Source organism: Scomber scombrus, chromosome 23 (genome assembly GCF_963691925.1).
Source record: "Scomber scombrus chromosome 23, fScoSco1.1, whole genome shotgun sequence".
NCBI lineage: Eukaryota > Metazoa > Chordata > Actinopteri > Scombriformes > Scombridae > Scomber > Scomber scombrus.
This window is the reverse complement of record NC_084992.1, coordinates 23,260,802-23,279,263: the sequence shown is the minus strand read 5'-3', so window position 1 is coordinate 23,279,263 and position 18,462 is coordinate 23,260,802. Positions and strand designations below refer to the sequence as shown.

The 18,462-nt window shown below is 39.5% G+C and overlaps 1 protein-coding gene across 1 annotated transcript; it reads left to right on the top strand.

Annotated features, from left to right (window-relative positions):
* The first annotated feature begins 3,818 nt into the window (after positions 1-3,818).
* Positions 3,819-16,770, top strand: nat16 (N-acetyltransferase 16). Its single transcript, XM_062445098.1, has 5 exons — positions 3,819-3,877; positions 11,628-11,853; positions 13,478-13,702; positions 15,980-16,323; positions 16,542-16,770. Exons 1-5 carry the CDS (start codon positions 3,819-3,821, stop codon positions 16,768-16,770), a joined length of 1,083 nt encoding a protein of 360 aa, XP_062301082.1.
* The last annotated feature ends 1,692 nt before the right edge of the window (positions 16,771-18,462 follow it).

The window sequence follows — 18,462 nt, the reverse complement described above, 5'->3', positions numbered from 1 at the left end:
TTTGCAGACAGTTATGAGACAGGAGGTGGTACAAATATGTGTTTTAAATAAACTGAACTTATTGTCCCATCAGCAACCCAGCTAACAAGATTGCTAATTAAGAGGCGGCAAGCAGTTAGCAAGCTCATTAGCTGAATGAACAATTTTTATTTTTTCAGTAAAACCTTAATTGATAAAACTGAGTGAAAGGATTTACAATCCTGAGAACCTAATGTCAGAGAGGTAAACAGAAATGTTTAGAGAACATAGAAATACACGATTGTTACTGAGGAGCACTAGCATGATCCCTGAAGGCTATTGGTTAGCGGTTAGCTTGCCAGCTACTCTTCACTTAGTAACCCTGTGAGTAGTCCCTACATCACTAAAACCAAATATTTCATGAAGACACATGGATTAGTTTCACTGTTCCATTTTCCTTTGTGACCAGGCCTTTAGGCCATTTTCACTTAGGATCAGGAAGTGTTGGTGAATGTGGAAAATCTAGCTACCACCAAATTTGATACTCTGCATCAAACCTCTTGTGTGTTGATGCAGTTATATCTTTTGTGGTTACAAAAGTTTTCTGGTTCTTGTTTGATATGCACGAAACCAAAGTTGTGATAGGACCGGCAACTCCCAACTACCAAAGGGAAAGACTTGATGACTCGAGGGGGTAGTTTCTAAATCTTACTACACTACATGGAGCTGTTTTTATTGATATCCATGCAGATACTCGCCTGTAATGTTCTTAAGTCATCCCTGTTGCCCAACTGCATTTTCCCAACGACTGAGAACTGCAGTGTTAAAATAGCTGTCATCTCTGCTGCAATTGCATTACTCCGCTGTGTACTTTCATATGTCATATTACATTGGTAACAAATAATATACCTTGTATTGGCTATACGAATGGCAATGATTAACTACTGGTTATTGTACAATTCCAAAACACTCTCACTTTCCATATGGTCACTAGATTAGGTGATCATGGCCCTTTCAAGACAGACCAATATTAGTTTCCAGTCAGTCAGAGACACAATTCTTGGATCTGGAATGTCAACTACTATTGTCATTGAGCACTTTTCAACCATTGTCAATCTAGCCAAGAGAAGATAATAAATATTGGACATGGTAGTCTTACTGTTGGCTTCTTGTGAGGCGCCCTAATTGCAGAATTGGCTTCCATTATGTTCCATGTCTGTTAGATGGTGTCTTTTTTTGTAGTGTGATCCCGATTAGGACCCAAACAGTTTACTACGGATGAATGTAGGAGACTGTTGGAGGATTTTTATGTCTGTGTGTGTGGCTTGGTGTGTGTGTGGGGCAGATGATCAGGGGGTAGTAGATAACTGCACCAGATGGCACCATAGTAAAAAAAAAGAAAAAAAAGGTCCTCCAAATAATGAGTGCAAATTTAAGCAGGAAAATTGGTTTATTTATGTTATCTTTAACAAAAGCCAAAAATATATCTGTAGTCGCTTTATGAATACAGGCACTGGATTTCTATACATATAAACACAGTTAGAGTTAGAGTCTCCTAAAACAGGCAAACTATATTGTAGAAGAGAACACTTTATTGATGCATTGGGAAATTTGCTAATGGCAGCAGCAACTTAGAATGTCAATACAGATTTATATTAGTAAAACATTGGTGAGTGGATTCAAACCTGAAATACTGAAATGCACTTACATGTAACAAGGAATTTTCATAGGGATCTCTTCCACCATACTAAATCCATTGTAGATATGGACTATTCCATGCAGTAAATGTAAAACACATGACAGAACATTACGTAAGTCTCATTAAGCTCTGACAGATGTGCAGGGAATAGATGTTATCCCTTTTAAATGATTCATTATCTCTCTCATCAACCTAGACTTTTGTTAAAACAAAATATTACAGTAAACAACAAAAATGATGCAAAACAATGGTGAATAATTGAACCAGATTTTAACCTTTGTAAGACAGATGTGTGTTTATCTTGTTGCCAGAATCAGGCTGCAGTCTGTAGTCAGATTAAATGAATATAATCTTTTATAAAATAATATGAATGTTGATAGTATTATTATCATTAAAATCTAATTTGTGTTAGTGGATTAGTTATTGGTTAGCAATAGAACTGCATTTCAATAAAGCAAATAAATACTGTTCACACTATGACCTATTAAAGAGCCTGCTGCAGAATGACACCCGCCATGGGGTTGCAGGTATTGATTTTTAGATGGTACATTAGGGTCATTTTCATTGGGATTTGAATGGATTTTATGTGTACTGTATATGGTTATATGTACACTAGGTGCCTTAATGCATAGACCTACTGTACAATTTCAGATGTAAGCTCCATAAGAGAAAACCCCCCAGACATTTAAAATCCAAATCATTTTGGTGGAGGGTTTAGCTATTTAGCAATTTTAGAATGAAAACTGTTTAATGTCATAAAACTAATCCACATCTGATCATTTTACCTCCAACTCCTTTATACACACAAATAGCAATAGATCCTCAATGAAAAACATAGGACTAAATAATTGTCATAATAATTGTTATTATCAATAATCTCAAATTCACAATTTGTGATTCATTTATGGTCTAATTCATTTAGACCATGGGACTTCATGCTATTTCAAATAAAATGCAACAAGCTTCCTTTTGTAGGAATCTATTGGCAACAGGGCCACCTCTAGGGGAGGGGGGAGTTTCTCTCAATACCAATACAATGGATGGTTGCCATTAACCATGACCTCTGGCTTTATAACGTCTGGCTTTATCCGCATTGTCATAATGGATGGCCAACTTATGCCCTGTAATGTGAAGGCTAAAATGTTTCTGTATATCATTCCACAAGGGCATTTTAGAGGATATGCTGTATTTTGATTTATGTGTTGTTGTTTTTTACTACTGTCATGTGCTAAGACATGACAGGCTGTGTGGTCCTGTAAGACAGTTAACCACACCCAGTTAGCTTTTAGCCATACCTATGGCTCTCAAGTATTTTTTTTGTATTCTAAAAATTCATAATAACAGGTTTTATACTTGTGATTGTAATTCTATCACATCTTACTAGTTAACCTCACTGCACACATATGTTAGAAGACAATTATCTTAGGAGGGTTCTTGGTCAATAAGCATCATTTAGCCTCTGTGTAGTCTCTGTGTCAGTCATTTAATAAAAACTGATGCAGTCATGCAGTATTTAATATTTGGGGAATGTGCATAAAACATACATACATGCTGCTCCTGGGGCTGCTAGTTATTTAAGTTGTCTGTTGAGGGAAATAGAAATATGTTTTATCTTCCCATTAGCATGTTTCTGTTGAAACAATGCTTTTAATGTTTGATACTGTAATAATTAGTTGTGGTGATACTGTGATAATCTAGTGATACTGTGCCATTACTTGAATTATGAGGCTTTATAAGTGCAAATAATTGGCGCAAACCACAGTATAAACCACCAAATGTCAAGACATTTCAGTGGCAGTTATGATTTTATGTATTCAAACCAAATAGACTAAACTGAAATGTACGAAAGTCATAAACTGACTTACAGTACAGTCACTGTAGAATATATTATTTGAACTATTGAACTAAGTATAACTGACAATGTCAGGGTATCTCGCACAGTTGTCTCATTTTCATGACAACAAGCGATGATTGACAGATTTACCAACTAATCATTTTGTGGTGCCTGTGTGTCAATGGTTTGTTTCATGTATAGGACTGCGTGGGGAAAATGAACTGGAGCCTGCTATCGCGCAACAGAGTGCTATGCTTATGTGTTTGCGTCAGCGTGGAGCCTTCTGGCATGAAGCACTGGAGCCAAGGATCTACCCAGGAGACATGAATGATTTTGGTGTCCATGTTCTCGTCACTTGACCAACAGGATAATCTTCCAAAGACATGGTGTGTTCCTTTGAGTTTTGTATTATTGAGGTGTTCAAGAGACATATTCTTTTCAGTATGATGGTCCTATCTATTATGTGTGGAGGTGGGAGAGGACAAACAGGACAGCTGACAGGGTACTCCAAATAAATCAAATTTGATGTTTCAACAGAGGCAAAATGGCATGTTCATATGGAATGTGTGCCACATTTGGCTTTGATTGCCAGTATGCAGAGACTATAATGCCCATCTCTTTGCATGCTTAGGTTTGCTCTTTTTGTCAAATCATCAGATGAGTAATCTCTTTGGAGTTCTAGTATATCAATTCCTATTAGAGTACTTCTGAGCTCCCTTTACTTTACCTGTGACATTTTGACCAACTTCAGTCTTCCTCGGGCAAATACCCACAAAAAGGAAATGGGGCCAGTAACATCATGATTATTACTGCAACTCAGTCACCAATCATAGACCAGTCATGTATGGAAAAACATAGATTTTCAGCTATAGGGTGGTACCATTTTGTGCCAACCCTGTATGTATGTTAGCCATGCGTGTTAGGTCATTGCAGTAGCTAATACAGCCTTCAAGTAACAAATATGGGCATGCAAACCTTATTCTTATCTCCTTTTCTTAGTGCCAAAATATTTGCACTACTTTGTTGAATAACCTTCTTCCCCCATGTTCCACCATGAAAGCCATGTGATGGAGTGTGTTTTTTATTAGTTTGTGTCCGTTGGGGTACAGGTTTTGATCCCTCCACAAATCCAAAGCTCCTCCATCTGACAGGGGCATCATTAACTAACATGCCCCAGAGTTGCAGTGAGCATACTGGCATTCGCTCGCGGTGGCGTATTTGATGGCAGTTCACCAGTCTTTGCAAACGTGCCAAATTCCATTTTGTTTGGAGTACACTGTCAGCCGAAGAGAGGAAGGAAGCAAGGGCATGAGAGAGTGAATAGGGGAAGAATGAATCAATGAGTGTGTGTGAGAGAGAGAGAGAGAGAGAGAGAGAGAGAGAGAGAGAGAGAGAGAGAGAGAGAGAGAGAGAGAGCGCGAAAGAACGAGAGAGAGAGAGAGAGAGAGAGAGAGAGAGCGCGAAAGAACGAGAGAGAGAGAGAGAGAGAGAGAGCGGGAGACCGAAACACAAAAACAAAATAGCATCGCTCTCATTGGCAGGACCAGACTACCCGGCCAAGCCTGACAGCTCATCTCAAAGCATCAAAGCATGATGGAAAAATACCAGTGTCCACAGTGTGTACGTGTGTGTGTCTGCTTTGACCAGACAGTGTTTTCACTACAAATGCCCTCACAGCTCACATGGCCCATTGATAGATTAATGGAACATGTCTAGCATTTCTGTGTTAGCCTCGACTATTCAACAACTCTCCTAAGGGGCCAACTGGCCAACCCCCCTCGAGTTCCCTCTTTTAATGGCATTGAAAGACAGTTTGTGTTTGCTTTGTCAATTTAAGTGCTATTGAGAAAAGGAAGAATGGACTTGATTCTTGTGGATAAGACTCGTAATTTATCTTGGAAAACCAAGTGTAGGTGAAGCACTGAGCATTACAAGTAGTACAAGCTGCATGTCTGATTGCAACATACTGCTTACTGCAGACGTCACATGTCTGACAGAACAGACAAGCTTCCATTTTAATCAATGTTACTGTCCACACTGGCCAAATAATGGCATGCACTGCTTTTGGGCTTCACTCCACTTTTTTTTTCGAAACTTCATATTTCGTCACTTTTTTAAGGGTTTTCATATAAGTAAAGGCTATTCCTTTCATGTGGAATGCGTGTCATAAGTCCTGACTAATTGATATCATTACTTGAAACTTAGTTTGCTTCACGGTAGAAAGTATTCATCCTCTCTGTGAGAAACAGGTTACATACAGCATTATGTTTTGAGCTCGTCTCTTGAGAGTTTTGTGAAAAAAGTTCTTCAGTTTAGCATTAGGATGAGAGCCAGGCTGTGCCAAGACTCCCTTTTGATATTTTGTGGACTTTTCCACAAAGTGAGGTTGCTCTTTTGACTCTGTGTCACTGATACTTGCAGTGTTTAGGGGACTGAGAGGACTAGTTGAATGACACAACCCTTCTCCGAGTTCACTTCTTTCATCGCAGTACTGTGGGCATATTGAATAAACGAGAGAAAGGGAGCAGAAAATTACAGCTTGTGTTCATTCAGAAAAATGCAGGCTCCGCTTTCATTTGGTGTATGCCCTCCTCAAATACCCATTCGAAGATTTTGTACAGTATCTTTGCAGTTCTTGAAAGTTTTCTGGTCAGAGATTCTGCATGTGGTTCCTGGAATCTGTTGGAGCCATTGTACTCACATTATCTTCACTCTATATATATTCTATAGTGTACTGTAAGCTCCTGGTATTTCTCAAACTTTTCTTAGTCCTTCTTTCCTTCAACTTGGTTGTCCCTTCGCATCTTAACTCCACCACTGCATGTGGAGTCTTGTGTACAGTCTTATCTTAGGCCCTACCATGCTGCTAAACCTTGTTTATGGTGACCTGGTGTAAGGTGCCTGCACATGTACTTGGGTCCTTGAGTCTGGCAGTCTTCTTCTGCCTGTCAATGGAACTCTTCAAACCATCAGCACTTTGCTCTTCCATAGACCCTACCTTTTGCACTGTAAGATAACCTTTCATTTTTTGGAATGCATCATATGGATGTACTCATAGGTGATCTATATTTGACTGAGAATACTGGCCTTGATAGCCCTGTAGCCCTGGTAGTCCTCTTTCCAGGGGGATGCACAGTCCATCGGTGATGTACTTCAGGTGGAATCTTCCCTTTTGGCTTTGTTAGGAGTTTCAAGGTTGTGATGTTTGAAGTAGCCATGTCCCACCTTAGCCACTTTACTATATACATTGGTATGGGATGAGTCATGTGTCATATGTGTTGGTGGACTGAATGTAGTCTCTTTGGCTCTGTTGCTTTGTGGCTCCCATGTGATTTGAAATCTTAAAGTATGCACTGTGTGCCTGTGCGGCCATCTGTTTGTTCAACCTCTCCAGTCCCAGTAATCCTCTCTCTCTCTTTGCAACCATCCATCCAGAATTGGGCAGATGTTGTCCAAGCAAAAGAGGAGGGTCATAGGAGCCCCACTCTTGACCTTGCATTCTTAATCTCTGCTCATGGTAACCAACTGGCAAGGTTAAAACTAATACAGAACAGATGTAGGGGTAGTGTACAGCCTATGCCACACACTTGATGTACACTTGGAAGACTAAGTGTTGCTCTCACTTGACCATGATGTGTGATAGAGAGACTGTATTGTCTACAAGGGGTGAATTTGTTTTCATAGTGTGTGCCTGTAATCAGTGTGGCATTGAGGGGACAATACTTTGCCCTTTTATATTTTAGTATCCTTTATCCGAATGGGAGTAGTGTGGAAAAATAGGTTAAGGGGTTGATGAGTGTCATGTTTTATGAGTGTGATGGCTCTGGTATTAAGATTTAGACAGGATCGTGTCTTATTGACCTTCTGTAGAGCCAAGCATTCAATAATGGATGTGTGTTGCATTGAATTGAAAGTTTTCTTGTTCTCAATCCAGGCAGTACTCAGATTGATCTGCTGTCCACTTACAGCCTGGAGTGACTGTTGTGTTTGCTTTAACTTGGCACTTTGAGTCTGTCTCATTTTCCAAGCCCTCCTCTGAGTTCTGTAATGTATTTACACACACACACACACACACACACACACACACACACACACACACACACACACACACACACACACACACACACACACACACACACACACACACACACACACACAGTATGTCCATTCAGCTTGGTGGCTGTGATGCCAGGTTATTGGTCAGTGGTTGCATGGTGGTCTTTCCTTGCTATCATCATTGTGACTGTTTTGGCTTCTGCTGCTCTGGTATATATGTTTTAAGTCTGGCTAATGGCATTGGAAGACTGAGTTAGCAGTCTCAGAAGCCTCAGTTATGGATGTTCACTTCAGTACCCAGGACCTGTCTTTGATGATTACACCCTCTGCAAGTGGTTGTTGAACTTCCAGTACAACTTGCAGTCATTGTACTTGCATTGACATCTCCCTGGTGCCACTTAAAGCTAGGGCTGGGTATATTTTAAAATACAAGTACCAATACAAATCTGAGTGTAGCAACCAATATAACATGACTTTGTTATACAGTTCAGAAAGTATTCAGACCCCTTCATTTTTTCAGATTTTATTTAGCAGCATTATGCTAAAATTGAAATGTTTGTGAATTCATTAAAAAAGGAAAAACCGAAATATCACATTGACATAAGAATTCTGGGCCTTTATTCAATATACTTAGTTGAGGCACCTTTGGCAGCGATTACATCCTTGAGTTTTCTTGGGTATGATGTGACAAGCTTTGCACACCTGGATTTGGGGATTTATTGCCATTCTTCTCTGCAGATCCTCTCAAGCTCTATCTGGTTGGATGTGGACTGTTGGTGGACAGCGATTTTCAGGCCTCTCCAGACATGTTCAATTGGGTTGAAGTCCTGGCCCTGGCTGGACTATTTAAAGACATTTACAGAGCTGTCTCTATGCGCCTCCTCTGTTGTCTAGGCTGTGTGCTTAGGATCATTGTGTGTTGGAAAGGGAACCTTTGGCCCAGTTTGAGGTCCTGAGTGCTCTGGAAGATGATCAAGAGAAATGGAAAGCAAATTTCAAGTGTCATATACTTCTGTCAATATGATATTTCAGTTTTCCTTTTTTAATTAATATGCAAAAGTTTCTAAAATGCTATTTTCATCCTGTCATAAAGGGGCATTGGGTGTAGATTTATGAAGGGAACATGACTTTGAACGGCTTTAGCATAAGGCTACAGCATAATAAAATGAGAAAAAGTGATGTGATGGGGTCTTAATACTTGAATTCCTGTATACTTTTTTTAAACTTTCTTTTCTTCTGATATACACAACTGCCCATGTTCACAGGTGTTGCTTCAGTAACACTGCACTCCCACTGGCTGGTTGGGGCACCTACACACTGAGAGTCAGAAATGGGGGTGGGTGTCACATGAATCTCCCGCACATTTTCCCCTTGCACAATGAAATTCATAATTTTCAGGTGAAAGGAAGCACTTGGAGACACCATCTGTGACAAAGACTGCAGTGCACAGCAAAAAAACCCTTTATTATATTTTTATTGTTTAAAGCATTTTGAAATATGTATTACATGTTATCTTAATGCAAACAGATACATAAAAGACAGAATCACATTAACAAAATGTTTTTTCTGATATATATATATTTTGGTATATGAAGGCAACTTTCAGTACTTTACAGCACAACTATCAACACAGTTTAGTCACTGTTCAAAAGCTACTGAGATTTCATACCCAGCCCTACTTATTTGTTATTGTATGTTATCATATCCTTATCACATTTTGTTGTATCTTATCATATTGTATCACACCTCTTTTGTATGACCTCTCATGTTATGCTGCATGTTTTCTTTTTTGCAAAAGCTTGTTTTTATTTGATCACACTGTATTGCATCATGTGTTAATGCATTGTATTCTAACCTAATTAAATGCTAAAAATCTTTATGAGCAAGCATCTTGTTTTTGTTTTTCTCAGTGCAGCGCCTTAACATGTGGCACCTGTATGCACAGAGGGTAAATGTTGGTGATTTTGTTTCATATTAGTCAGTATTCAGTATCAGTTGGGAATTGTGTGTGCCCACTCCAGTGACTCTACCCATCCGAGTACCCAACACAAAAGTAGCAGTTTATGTACCCTGAATGAAGTAAAAGCACTGTGGGCCAGATGGTGGGCTTTAAGACATAAGCGACACGAAACAATAATGTTCATTGTTTTGTCACACTCCATTTTGTTTATTGTATTCTATTCTGTGAACTCTTTAGGCAGGCTATGGACAAATACCAGTTATTGTAATGTGGAGTGGGTGTCAGAGAGTATTAGTGCAGGATTAGGAGGGTGAGGGTATGGATTTACGGGATTTATGGGAAACGACAAAGGGATCAAGATAGGTGCCAGTCTTCCGCTTCCTTTGTCTGTTGTCATTTATCTGTTTTATCGCATCATTCTGCCTGTTTGTGCCCTCCATCACTTTTTGCCATCTGTACTATAGTTTCTTTCTATCTTGCTTTTGTTGTGCCTCTAGTCCATTTATCCATATTCCCCTGCTTCATCATCAATTCAGCTACCTGGCACTTATCTATCCTGGCAGTTGTGTATTTGGTTCCCCGTCGATCAGTGCTTTAGGACCATGATTGTGTTTCTGCTGATTCACAGTGTGCTTGTCAGTATTTGTAGTAGATGAGTGGGTGGTGTTTTGTCACACCATGCATGCTGCAGGCTTGCTTCCCTGTTTATGTTTTTTCTGGGTTGAGAAACATGGTCCTGCCCGTCATTATGGTCATTATGATCATTATGTACCCCTCTCACCCCTGTCACTCCCATTTCTTTTTGAGTTCCAAGTAAATATTGACTATTACCCAGATTTTGGGTAAAAGCTTTGTAAGTCTAATTACAATTGGCAATGCTTTATGACTTGATAAAACTGAAGGGCTATTGCTTTGACTTCTATGTTTGTTCATTGCCCCAAACCTGCATTTTGTAATTTGTAAAGTAAGACCTATTTTCCAAATGTATGTTGTCATACATTGTAACCCAGCAACAGCTGTCTGATACAGATTCCTCTCAACTCTCATCTGCACCCAAGGTGCTTCTTCTCCTTCCATCTCACTGGACTCCTACAGAATTTAAACTCTAATACAGAGTTAGTAGTGCGGGCATTATTATCATGCTAGCCCTGCTCATGTTGTGTTGTTGCCCTGGTGTGGATCAGCAACATTCCCTAAGGCAATAGAGATTATTATAGCATGTCATAGTTTTAGATGCATAGTTTGAGCACTCCAACATCATCACCACTTCTCCATAGTTGTTTAAGATTGATGGATGCAGAACTGAGTTGTACATAGTGACCACTAACTCCTCCTGGCATAACAGTTGGGTGTGATCAGATGTGGCATTCTGTACTTGTGACCACACCTAATGTTGCATTGTGAAGTGCTGTCCTTGAAAAGGTATGGACAGAGTCAGCAGCAGCTACTTGATGGGAGCACAGGCAGGATTATCAGCCTACGTGAAGTTACTCTTACTGTAATAAAGTCCCATATGTTCCTGTACATGGGGACATGCCTTGCCTACTATAAAGATTCTTAATATTTACTGTTGTTCTGTTTTCACTGACTGTCTACAGCAATATTTTATTCACACTGTTCGAGCCATGTGACCACATCAAGGATCATGCCTCTAAGTATGTAACTGTATATTGATGCACTTGGAATGTATTTTCCTTTGTTCCCAGAGCCACCAATATGATTGTTTCCATTATGTCACTTTATGCGAATGATTGAATGTGTTTGATCACTGTTGATCACCAATGCTTGTTTTCTGTTGAGTGGACACAGTTATTTTCTCTTGATGGAGTAATAATATCAAAAATAAAACCAGTTGCAAACTGCTGTTTTGCAAGCACACTTCTTTGAAGAAGTTTGTTGTTACTTTCAATCAAAAGATGATCATTCTGTATTTCTACACCACTCAGAATTTGCCACCATTCAGGATAAGGACAGCTTCTGAGCTCTCCTAAATCCTGGTTTACGAAAAATGGTAAAATGCTTCAACTCCTTAAAGTAGGATCACCTGGGTGTAATCCTACTCTGACACACTTGATATATACAATGTACAACAATCTCTCCTCCACTTTGTATCTCATCAGTTGTTTCAAGATGAAGATTGATACCAGCCTGACTATGCCCCAGCTCCCAGAGGCCCTGTCCCAGGCAGGCCTTCAGTTCGCTGTGGCCACAGAGGAGGACTTTGATGAAATCATGGCTATGAGCCAGGATATCTATGGCGGCCTTGACTACCTGCCCACTAGATACACCAGCTGGCTGCAGGAAACCAACCGCACAGTTATCTTGGCCCGCAAACAGGGAAAAGTGGTAAGTTCAATGAATGGTATGAACATATTTTAACTCTTAGGAACTCTTCTAAATGCAAAGTCGGAGACATGTATAAAGTACTTCTTGTTTATTTGTTTAAAAAAAAGGAGAGGTACCTTAGGGTGCCTTACATAAAACACAAAATGGATTGACATGTTTGTAAAGGGTATGCTTCTGTCTATGGTGGGCATACCTTTTAAGAACCCTCCAGATAATCTATGCACAGGGTGAGCCTTGAGTGATTGATCCTAAAACTGCCATCTAGTATTAGGAAAGTCCAACTAGAGGATCTAATTTAGATATTAGAACACGTTTCCATAATGTTTGTAAATCACTGTACAACACGGATAGCAGTGCCTTCTTCCATGTATTACAGTCACTACTAACTATGACCATTGGTTGAATGCAGACATTTGCTATTGCCAGTTTGTTCATGGAATTCAGGGTTTTGTACTAAGCTGTCCAGGAGCAGGTTATGTTACAAGAACATTCAATAAGTAAATAAACCTAGTCAGCCTTGGATTTATTCTTACATTTGCGTACATTGTGTCCACTGGTCATGATAACATTGTACTCACACCCTCCATTGTAGAGAATTGAGAAAAAAATGACTTGAGCAAGAACAAAGTAAGGGGGGGGTAAGCCTTCTACAGCATTCCAATGAACTTCAATCTAACAGAAGTCACGTCAAACATGTCTTTGAATTTGGCCCAAAGTACAAACAGAAAGTAGTGCCTTGGAAACCCCCTTAGCTGTTGTCACTAACTGCAGTTCAAAAGCGATTAGCCATAATTGCAGTAACCCTTTGCTGTATAAGGGATGAGAGTAAGCCACAGTCACACACTAATGTAAACACAGTTCAGATTATACTTTATATATCCACTTGGAAGTATTGTGCGAACCTGCATTAAAAAAAAAACATATGCAAGTCGACTGAGCCTTTATGATATTTCAGCAGGAAGTTCACTACAAGGATTTAAAGAGACCTAGTTTCTGTGTTCACATTTGATCAGACACAATGATAAGGGTTTTAGATCAAGCTGTAGGATTATAGTGGCAGCAGGCTAAGTAAGAGACCCAGACATCCTTCTCTCCATCCACGTCCTTCAGCTCCTCTTAGGGTATCCCAAAGTATTCCGTAGCAAATAGGATATGTATTCTCTCCCGCTTGTTTCTGGGTCTGCTCTGGGTTCTCCTCCCAGTTGGACATGCCCAGAATACCTTCATGAAGCATCCTAATCCTGCAAACCAATCCTGAGGCTGCTCCCTCCTGAATATGACAGTCTGGTACAATGATGTGACACCAATCTGTGTCAATGCGTTCTATTTTACTCTCACTCACAAATAGGACCCCCTGGACTAATCTACTGTATTCCGAAAGAGAGCAATAGCCTCAGACAAGGCTGAGACATCATTAGCTTTTTGCAGATGATGTGATTCTGCTGGTACACTGCCCAGTCTGCTACCACCATGACTTGGAGCCTGATAAATTGCAGACAATACATGGAAATATGATTTTTTTTAGTCATGCTGCTCAACTCCAGCTGTAGAATGGTAAAGTTCTTAAAATGACATTGCCAATATGATTATTACTATTCATGTCTTTTTCTCTCTGTGATGACAGATTGCTCTAGAGTCGGTGTGTGTGATTGACAATGGGGAGACTATGCTGGTAGAAGGTCTCCGTGTTGCCCCTCAGGAGAGGGGCAAGGGTGTGGCAGGTGTTCTGCTGCGCTTTTGCTGCGAGCTTGTCAAATCCAAATACCCAGAGGTCAAAGTAACCCGTCTGACCCGTGATGATCAGCTTGGACCCAAGGACTTCCAGAAGTATCGCCTCATAACCAAGCAGGTATCTGCAACAGAAAGAGGATAAAACCTCTTTTTTGTTTTGACTTGTGTTTGTGGCTGTTGTTATTGACCTACAGTACATGCTTTATACACAACGCTGTTAGTCTTGCTTTTAACCCTTACATACTGTTCATATTCTTCACCCTTGCAGTATGTTACAATTTTGACCCGGTCTAAGAATCCCCTCTGAAAAAGTGTTTATACCAAATGTTGAACCACGGTCTGTTTAGAAAGCATCACTAGTGGATCTGACTGATCAATAAATGTGTGATTAAACCTTGATTCATGTTTCAGAGAGCAGAGAGAGTGTATTTTTTAGCTTTTACACCACTAAACATCTCCTATCACACAATATCATGTCCTATTTGACCTAAGACATGAAAATATAACATAGCAATAATGATGGAAATGTATTTAATGTAAAGTGAAAATTAGCAGAACTTAATGGAAGTGTGGGGTTTATTGTAGAACCATTAGAGCCATCAGTCTTCACTGCTACATCATAAAAAGAAATCCTTATTAAAACTATGAACTATTCATTTCACTAAAACACATGTCAATAGATACGGAGATAATCTGACCCAGAACAGCCTCAATGGACAAAAAATTGTAGCATCTATACTAAAGTAGAACATGGACATGTTTCATTTTTGTGCATTTTGGGCCACTCAAATTTCAAAAGAAGGATATTTGGGTTGTTATTACAGCTGTTAAATGACAAAATGGGACAGATTTGACCTGGGCAGTATGTAAGGCTTAATCAGTGTGTTTACTGTTGTAAGTCTGTGTCAGCTCATACATTGGCTTTTTTACCACAGGGGAACCCTTAGGGCCTTCTAGGCCTTCAGAAAAGGACAAATGTATCAGCATTTTAAATGTTATATTTCATTTTCTTCATTCTATAATTCTTATTTTATCCTATTTTTTTTTTACAATCTAGTTAGCTTCTGAGATGAAAGGGTTACTGTCCTCAAACCATGAAAGTTATCCAATCAGATTTTTGTTGTTGTTGTTGTCTCTAGGCAGAGAAAAGGTCAGCTGACTCTCTCATTGGTTAGGACTCCATAATCAGCACAGAAGGCCATATCCCCATAACTGTGTGTGTTTGTTTAGACCGTAACGGGTGAATTAACCAATCACATTTTGATTTTTGTGGGTGGGACCAAAAATCATCCCCCTAGGCCAGGGCTATTCAATGATGTTGTTCAAGGGAACACATTGTCAGAAAGCTGAGGGCCCCGGGGGTAGACTTTCCCTGAGCTATTATTCTCATTATGTATGTATACTTGACATGTCATCCCTCACACCATTACATTTTCAAAACTTTTATTTTGCTGCATTGCTAAAGTAGCCTAATCATAAATAATAATACAAGTGTTTAATTACCATGTCGTTCAAGACATAATGTGATATAACCCCATAAGTAAACACATGAAACAAATGTATTCTACAACACATCATGTTAGCCATCATTTGTTCAATTCTGACATCTCATACCTATAGCTACATCACAGCATTTCCTGTAATCAATTATAACCATCTTTATTGTTTGCAGTTAGTTTTTCAATGACATCCACCACTGTTTTATCCCTCTCCTGTAGTCCCAGAAGCACATTCAAATGATGAACAATGTTGCTGAAGACGCACATCTCTGACACAAATCCATCATCCAGCATTTGCGACATGAAGAAAAGTGACAGTTTCTTCCCTCAACTCTCTCAGCCAATTGATTAGGGCCACACTAGGACTTCCTGAAGGCCAGAGCTATCGTTCTTGTAGCTCAGCTCACTGCACATGCTATTGCTTGTTTGTCACGTATTCACTCAGGGCTTCGAACGTTACTTCAGCGTTATTATTGGTTCATAAAGAGTTTTATGTACATATGCAATAATTATTTTAAACTAAATGGTATAATGTTAACTCTCTTAGCTTGGTCACTTTTCTATAGGATTTCCCATTGTAATAATATGTTGTTAGTATCATGCTAAGTGAGGATTAGTGTCCTGTCAGCCAGTCCAACTGGAAACCTATTTGAGAATTATTAGTGCATTTATTAAAGCTCTAATCAGCATACCAAATAAGTTTGGAGACATCATACATATACACTGTTGTGTATAGTTTTGTTGTTTGAGAGAGAGAGCTGGGAGCTGTACAGCAGAGAACGGATCTCAAAGCGAGTGCTGAGCCGCAGCATGTACACACGCCGCCATCTGTGGGGGCTGAGCTAAAGGCCCAGCTCTAATGGTCATGGTTTGCCACTGCTTTCTGCTCTCTGCAGGGTATTCTGCTGGTGCGCTTCAGAGCTGAGGACATCAAGCTCCGTCTGTCTGAGCTTAACCTGGGTGGAGACATCCAATCATCTTTGTCCACTTCCTCCTCCAACACTCCTCCAGTGCGTCTTGACCATACAGCTATCCATCGGCTGTATCTGACCACTGACCTGATGCAGGGGGTCCTTCCCAATGCCACTATTATTCAAGACTGGCAGCCATTCAAGCTTTTGCCCAGTAACATGGCCATCCTACTGAAGAAGGATATTGACTGGATGGTGGATGATGTGGCCAACCCTACCATGGCCAGCCTCTGTACCTTCCCTTACAGGGTGCCTGTTGGAGATGACTGGTAACTGTTTGTTCTTTATTTATTCATATTTCCAAGTAGATGTTATTAGTTTAGTCAGGGACAACTAATGTCCATAAGAAAATGTAAAACAATGTCATGGATGTGATTGTGTCTATCATAGTGTCTTTTCATAGTAGGGCTGGGGGGGTAAATTTAATAGGTACCACACAAAGTGGCTATACTTACAACATTTGACTGATGCACTTTTTCTCAACCAGGTATTACCTGAACATCGACATGTTCGGTAAAGACCTGGACCTGGCTCAGCAGCAGTTCTTGTGCCATCTGCAGCGCCACACCGCCACCCTGAAGGGTCATGTGATGTGCCAGATGTTCCTGGATCCACCACTCTGGAAACCCATGGCTGAATTCTGCAACAAGACCTTGAGTGTGGAGCTGGTTAAGGAGTACACCGAGCAATGTGTGGTGGAGTCAGACGTCGTGTAGTGGATGGAAAGAAGTAGAAGATGAAGGAATAGAAAGCTAGAAAAGGAATGAAAACAAGGGTCTAGACAAAAAAGTAATGGACACAACTCAGTTACAGCTAACAGAAAAACACAACCTCTAGTCTAAAGAGATAGAAACCAAGCTAACTAAATGTAGATTCTGGAAAACAAAACTTCTAAGAATGCAGTTTGATATGACAATACACTAACAAATGCAGAGTGTGGACACAAAATCACAAACACAAAATGCAATCAGTGAGAGTAAGTTTGGGACAAATACTACATTTGTAAAGATTCATAGGTTTTGATACAACATTGTAGTCATTTTAAGGTCACACTTTTAAATATGTTTCAAAATTGCATTCCTCCTATACACAGAGGTGGCAGAATACCAGTTTGGATATGCAGAAACCTACCCAAACACATTTATAGAGAGCTGAGGACAGTCACACCTGAGGATCATTGGTCAATAATGCCAGTTCATGTCATAGTGGAACTCAACACATCCACCTAATGTGTCCATTACTAAAACAGCACACCATAAAAATGACCATAAAGTTGTATCATCACCTTATTAGCATACTTTAGTTTTACTGCATTGATTCTAGGTCTTTTTGACATTGTGCCCACCCTGTGTGTGTCTTATGACATGGAAAGGTGTACTAAGAGATGAGCTTAGGGAAGCATTCCCTCACTAGTAGCAGTGATCTAACCTAAAACCTAAAAACACTAAACATGCAAATGCTTGTCTTTGAAGAAAAGAAATTCAAGTACCCTTAGGGCATCTCAAACCTTTCATCTCTTTCTTTCTGTAAATATGAAAACTTCTAAATATGTACACAAGCTGAGTTGGGTTACTAAATCTGCACAACTCTGAAGGCACTTTAAAACTACAGACAGGTTGTGTCTATGTTACACTGAAAAAGGAATAGTTTAGGATCAAATAGGGGTACTTTACAGATCCCATCACTCTAATGTTGATGGGTGCATCTTCTAACTAGCATTACCTAAGGAACATCAACAACAAATCTCTGCAAAACAACAAACAAAGCCTGTCAGTGAAATGAACATGCTCAGTCACAAAACGACTGACCAATTTATCCTTCATTACCGTCAAGCTTATGTCTTAGTGTTTGTCTTTTTTTTTTTTTTGTTTGTTTCAGAACTTTGACTGTATATATATATATGTTACTAATTTAATATTTTCACTTTAATGCTGCAATAAAATGTTAACGTAATTGATTAACTTCTGAAGCTCTAAGTGAAAGCTAGGCTTACTTTTGTAGATTGTTAGCATAAAGCCAAACAAAATGCTAATGCTTGAAAATGTTTAACAGACTACTGTGCAGTTTACTACTGGCTTCAGCTAATGCAGGGAGAAGACGTAGAATGAAAATAGTTGTGTTAGAATTAACAGAAATATACCGTCTTACATTTGAAGCATCACTAATAATAGCAGGATAATAGTGTTCCCTTTGTGACTATACAAGAGAGTGTTAGAGGAAATGATCTATGATTTATACCATGGCCAAACATGTAGTTCCAGTTAGAAAATGACACACAATTCTAATAAGTAGTTAGAGATATGTGACAAGTTAAAAAAAAACAACAACATAGTGTTCTGGTAAGTTGTTGGTCCACCATGAGCATCCAGAACAGCTTCATTGCTCCTTGTCATAGATTGTCCAAGTGT

Excerpts from the sequence above, each read along its gene's own strand:
- nat16 (XM_062445098.1), top strand. The coding sequence starts at position 3,819 with ATGATTTTGGTGTCCATGTTCTCGTCACTTGACCAACAGGATAATCTT. Across the intron at positions 13,703-15,979 it reads ATCGCCTCATAACCAAGCAG|GGTATTCTGCTGGTGCGCTT; the intron begins GTATCTGCAACA and ends TGCTCTCTGCAG. Across the intron at positions 16,324-16,541 it reads GTGCCTGTTGGAGATGACTG|GTATTACCTGAACATCGACA; the intron begins GTAACTGTTTGT and ends TTTCTCAACCAG.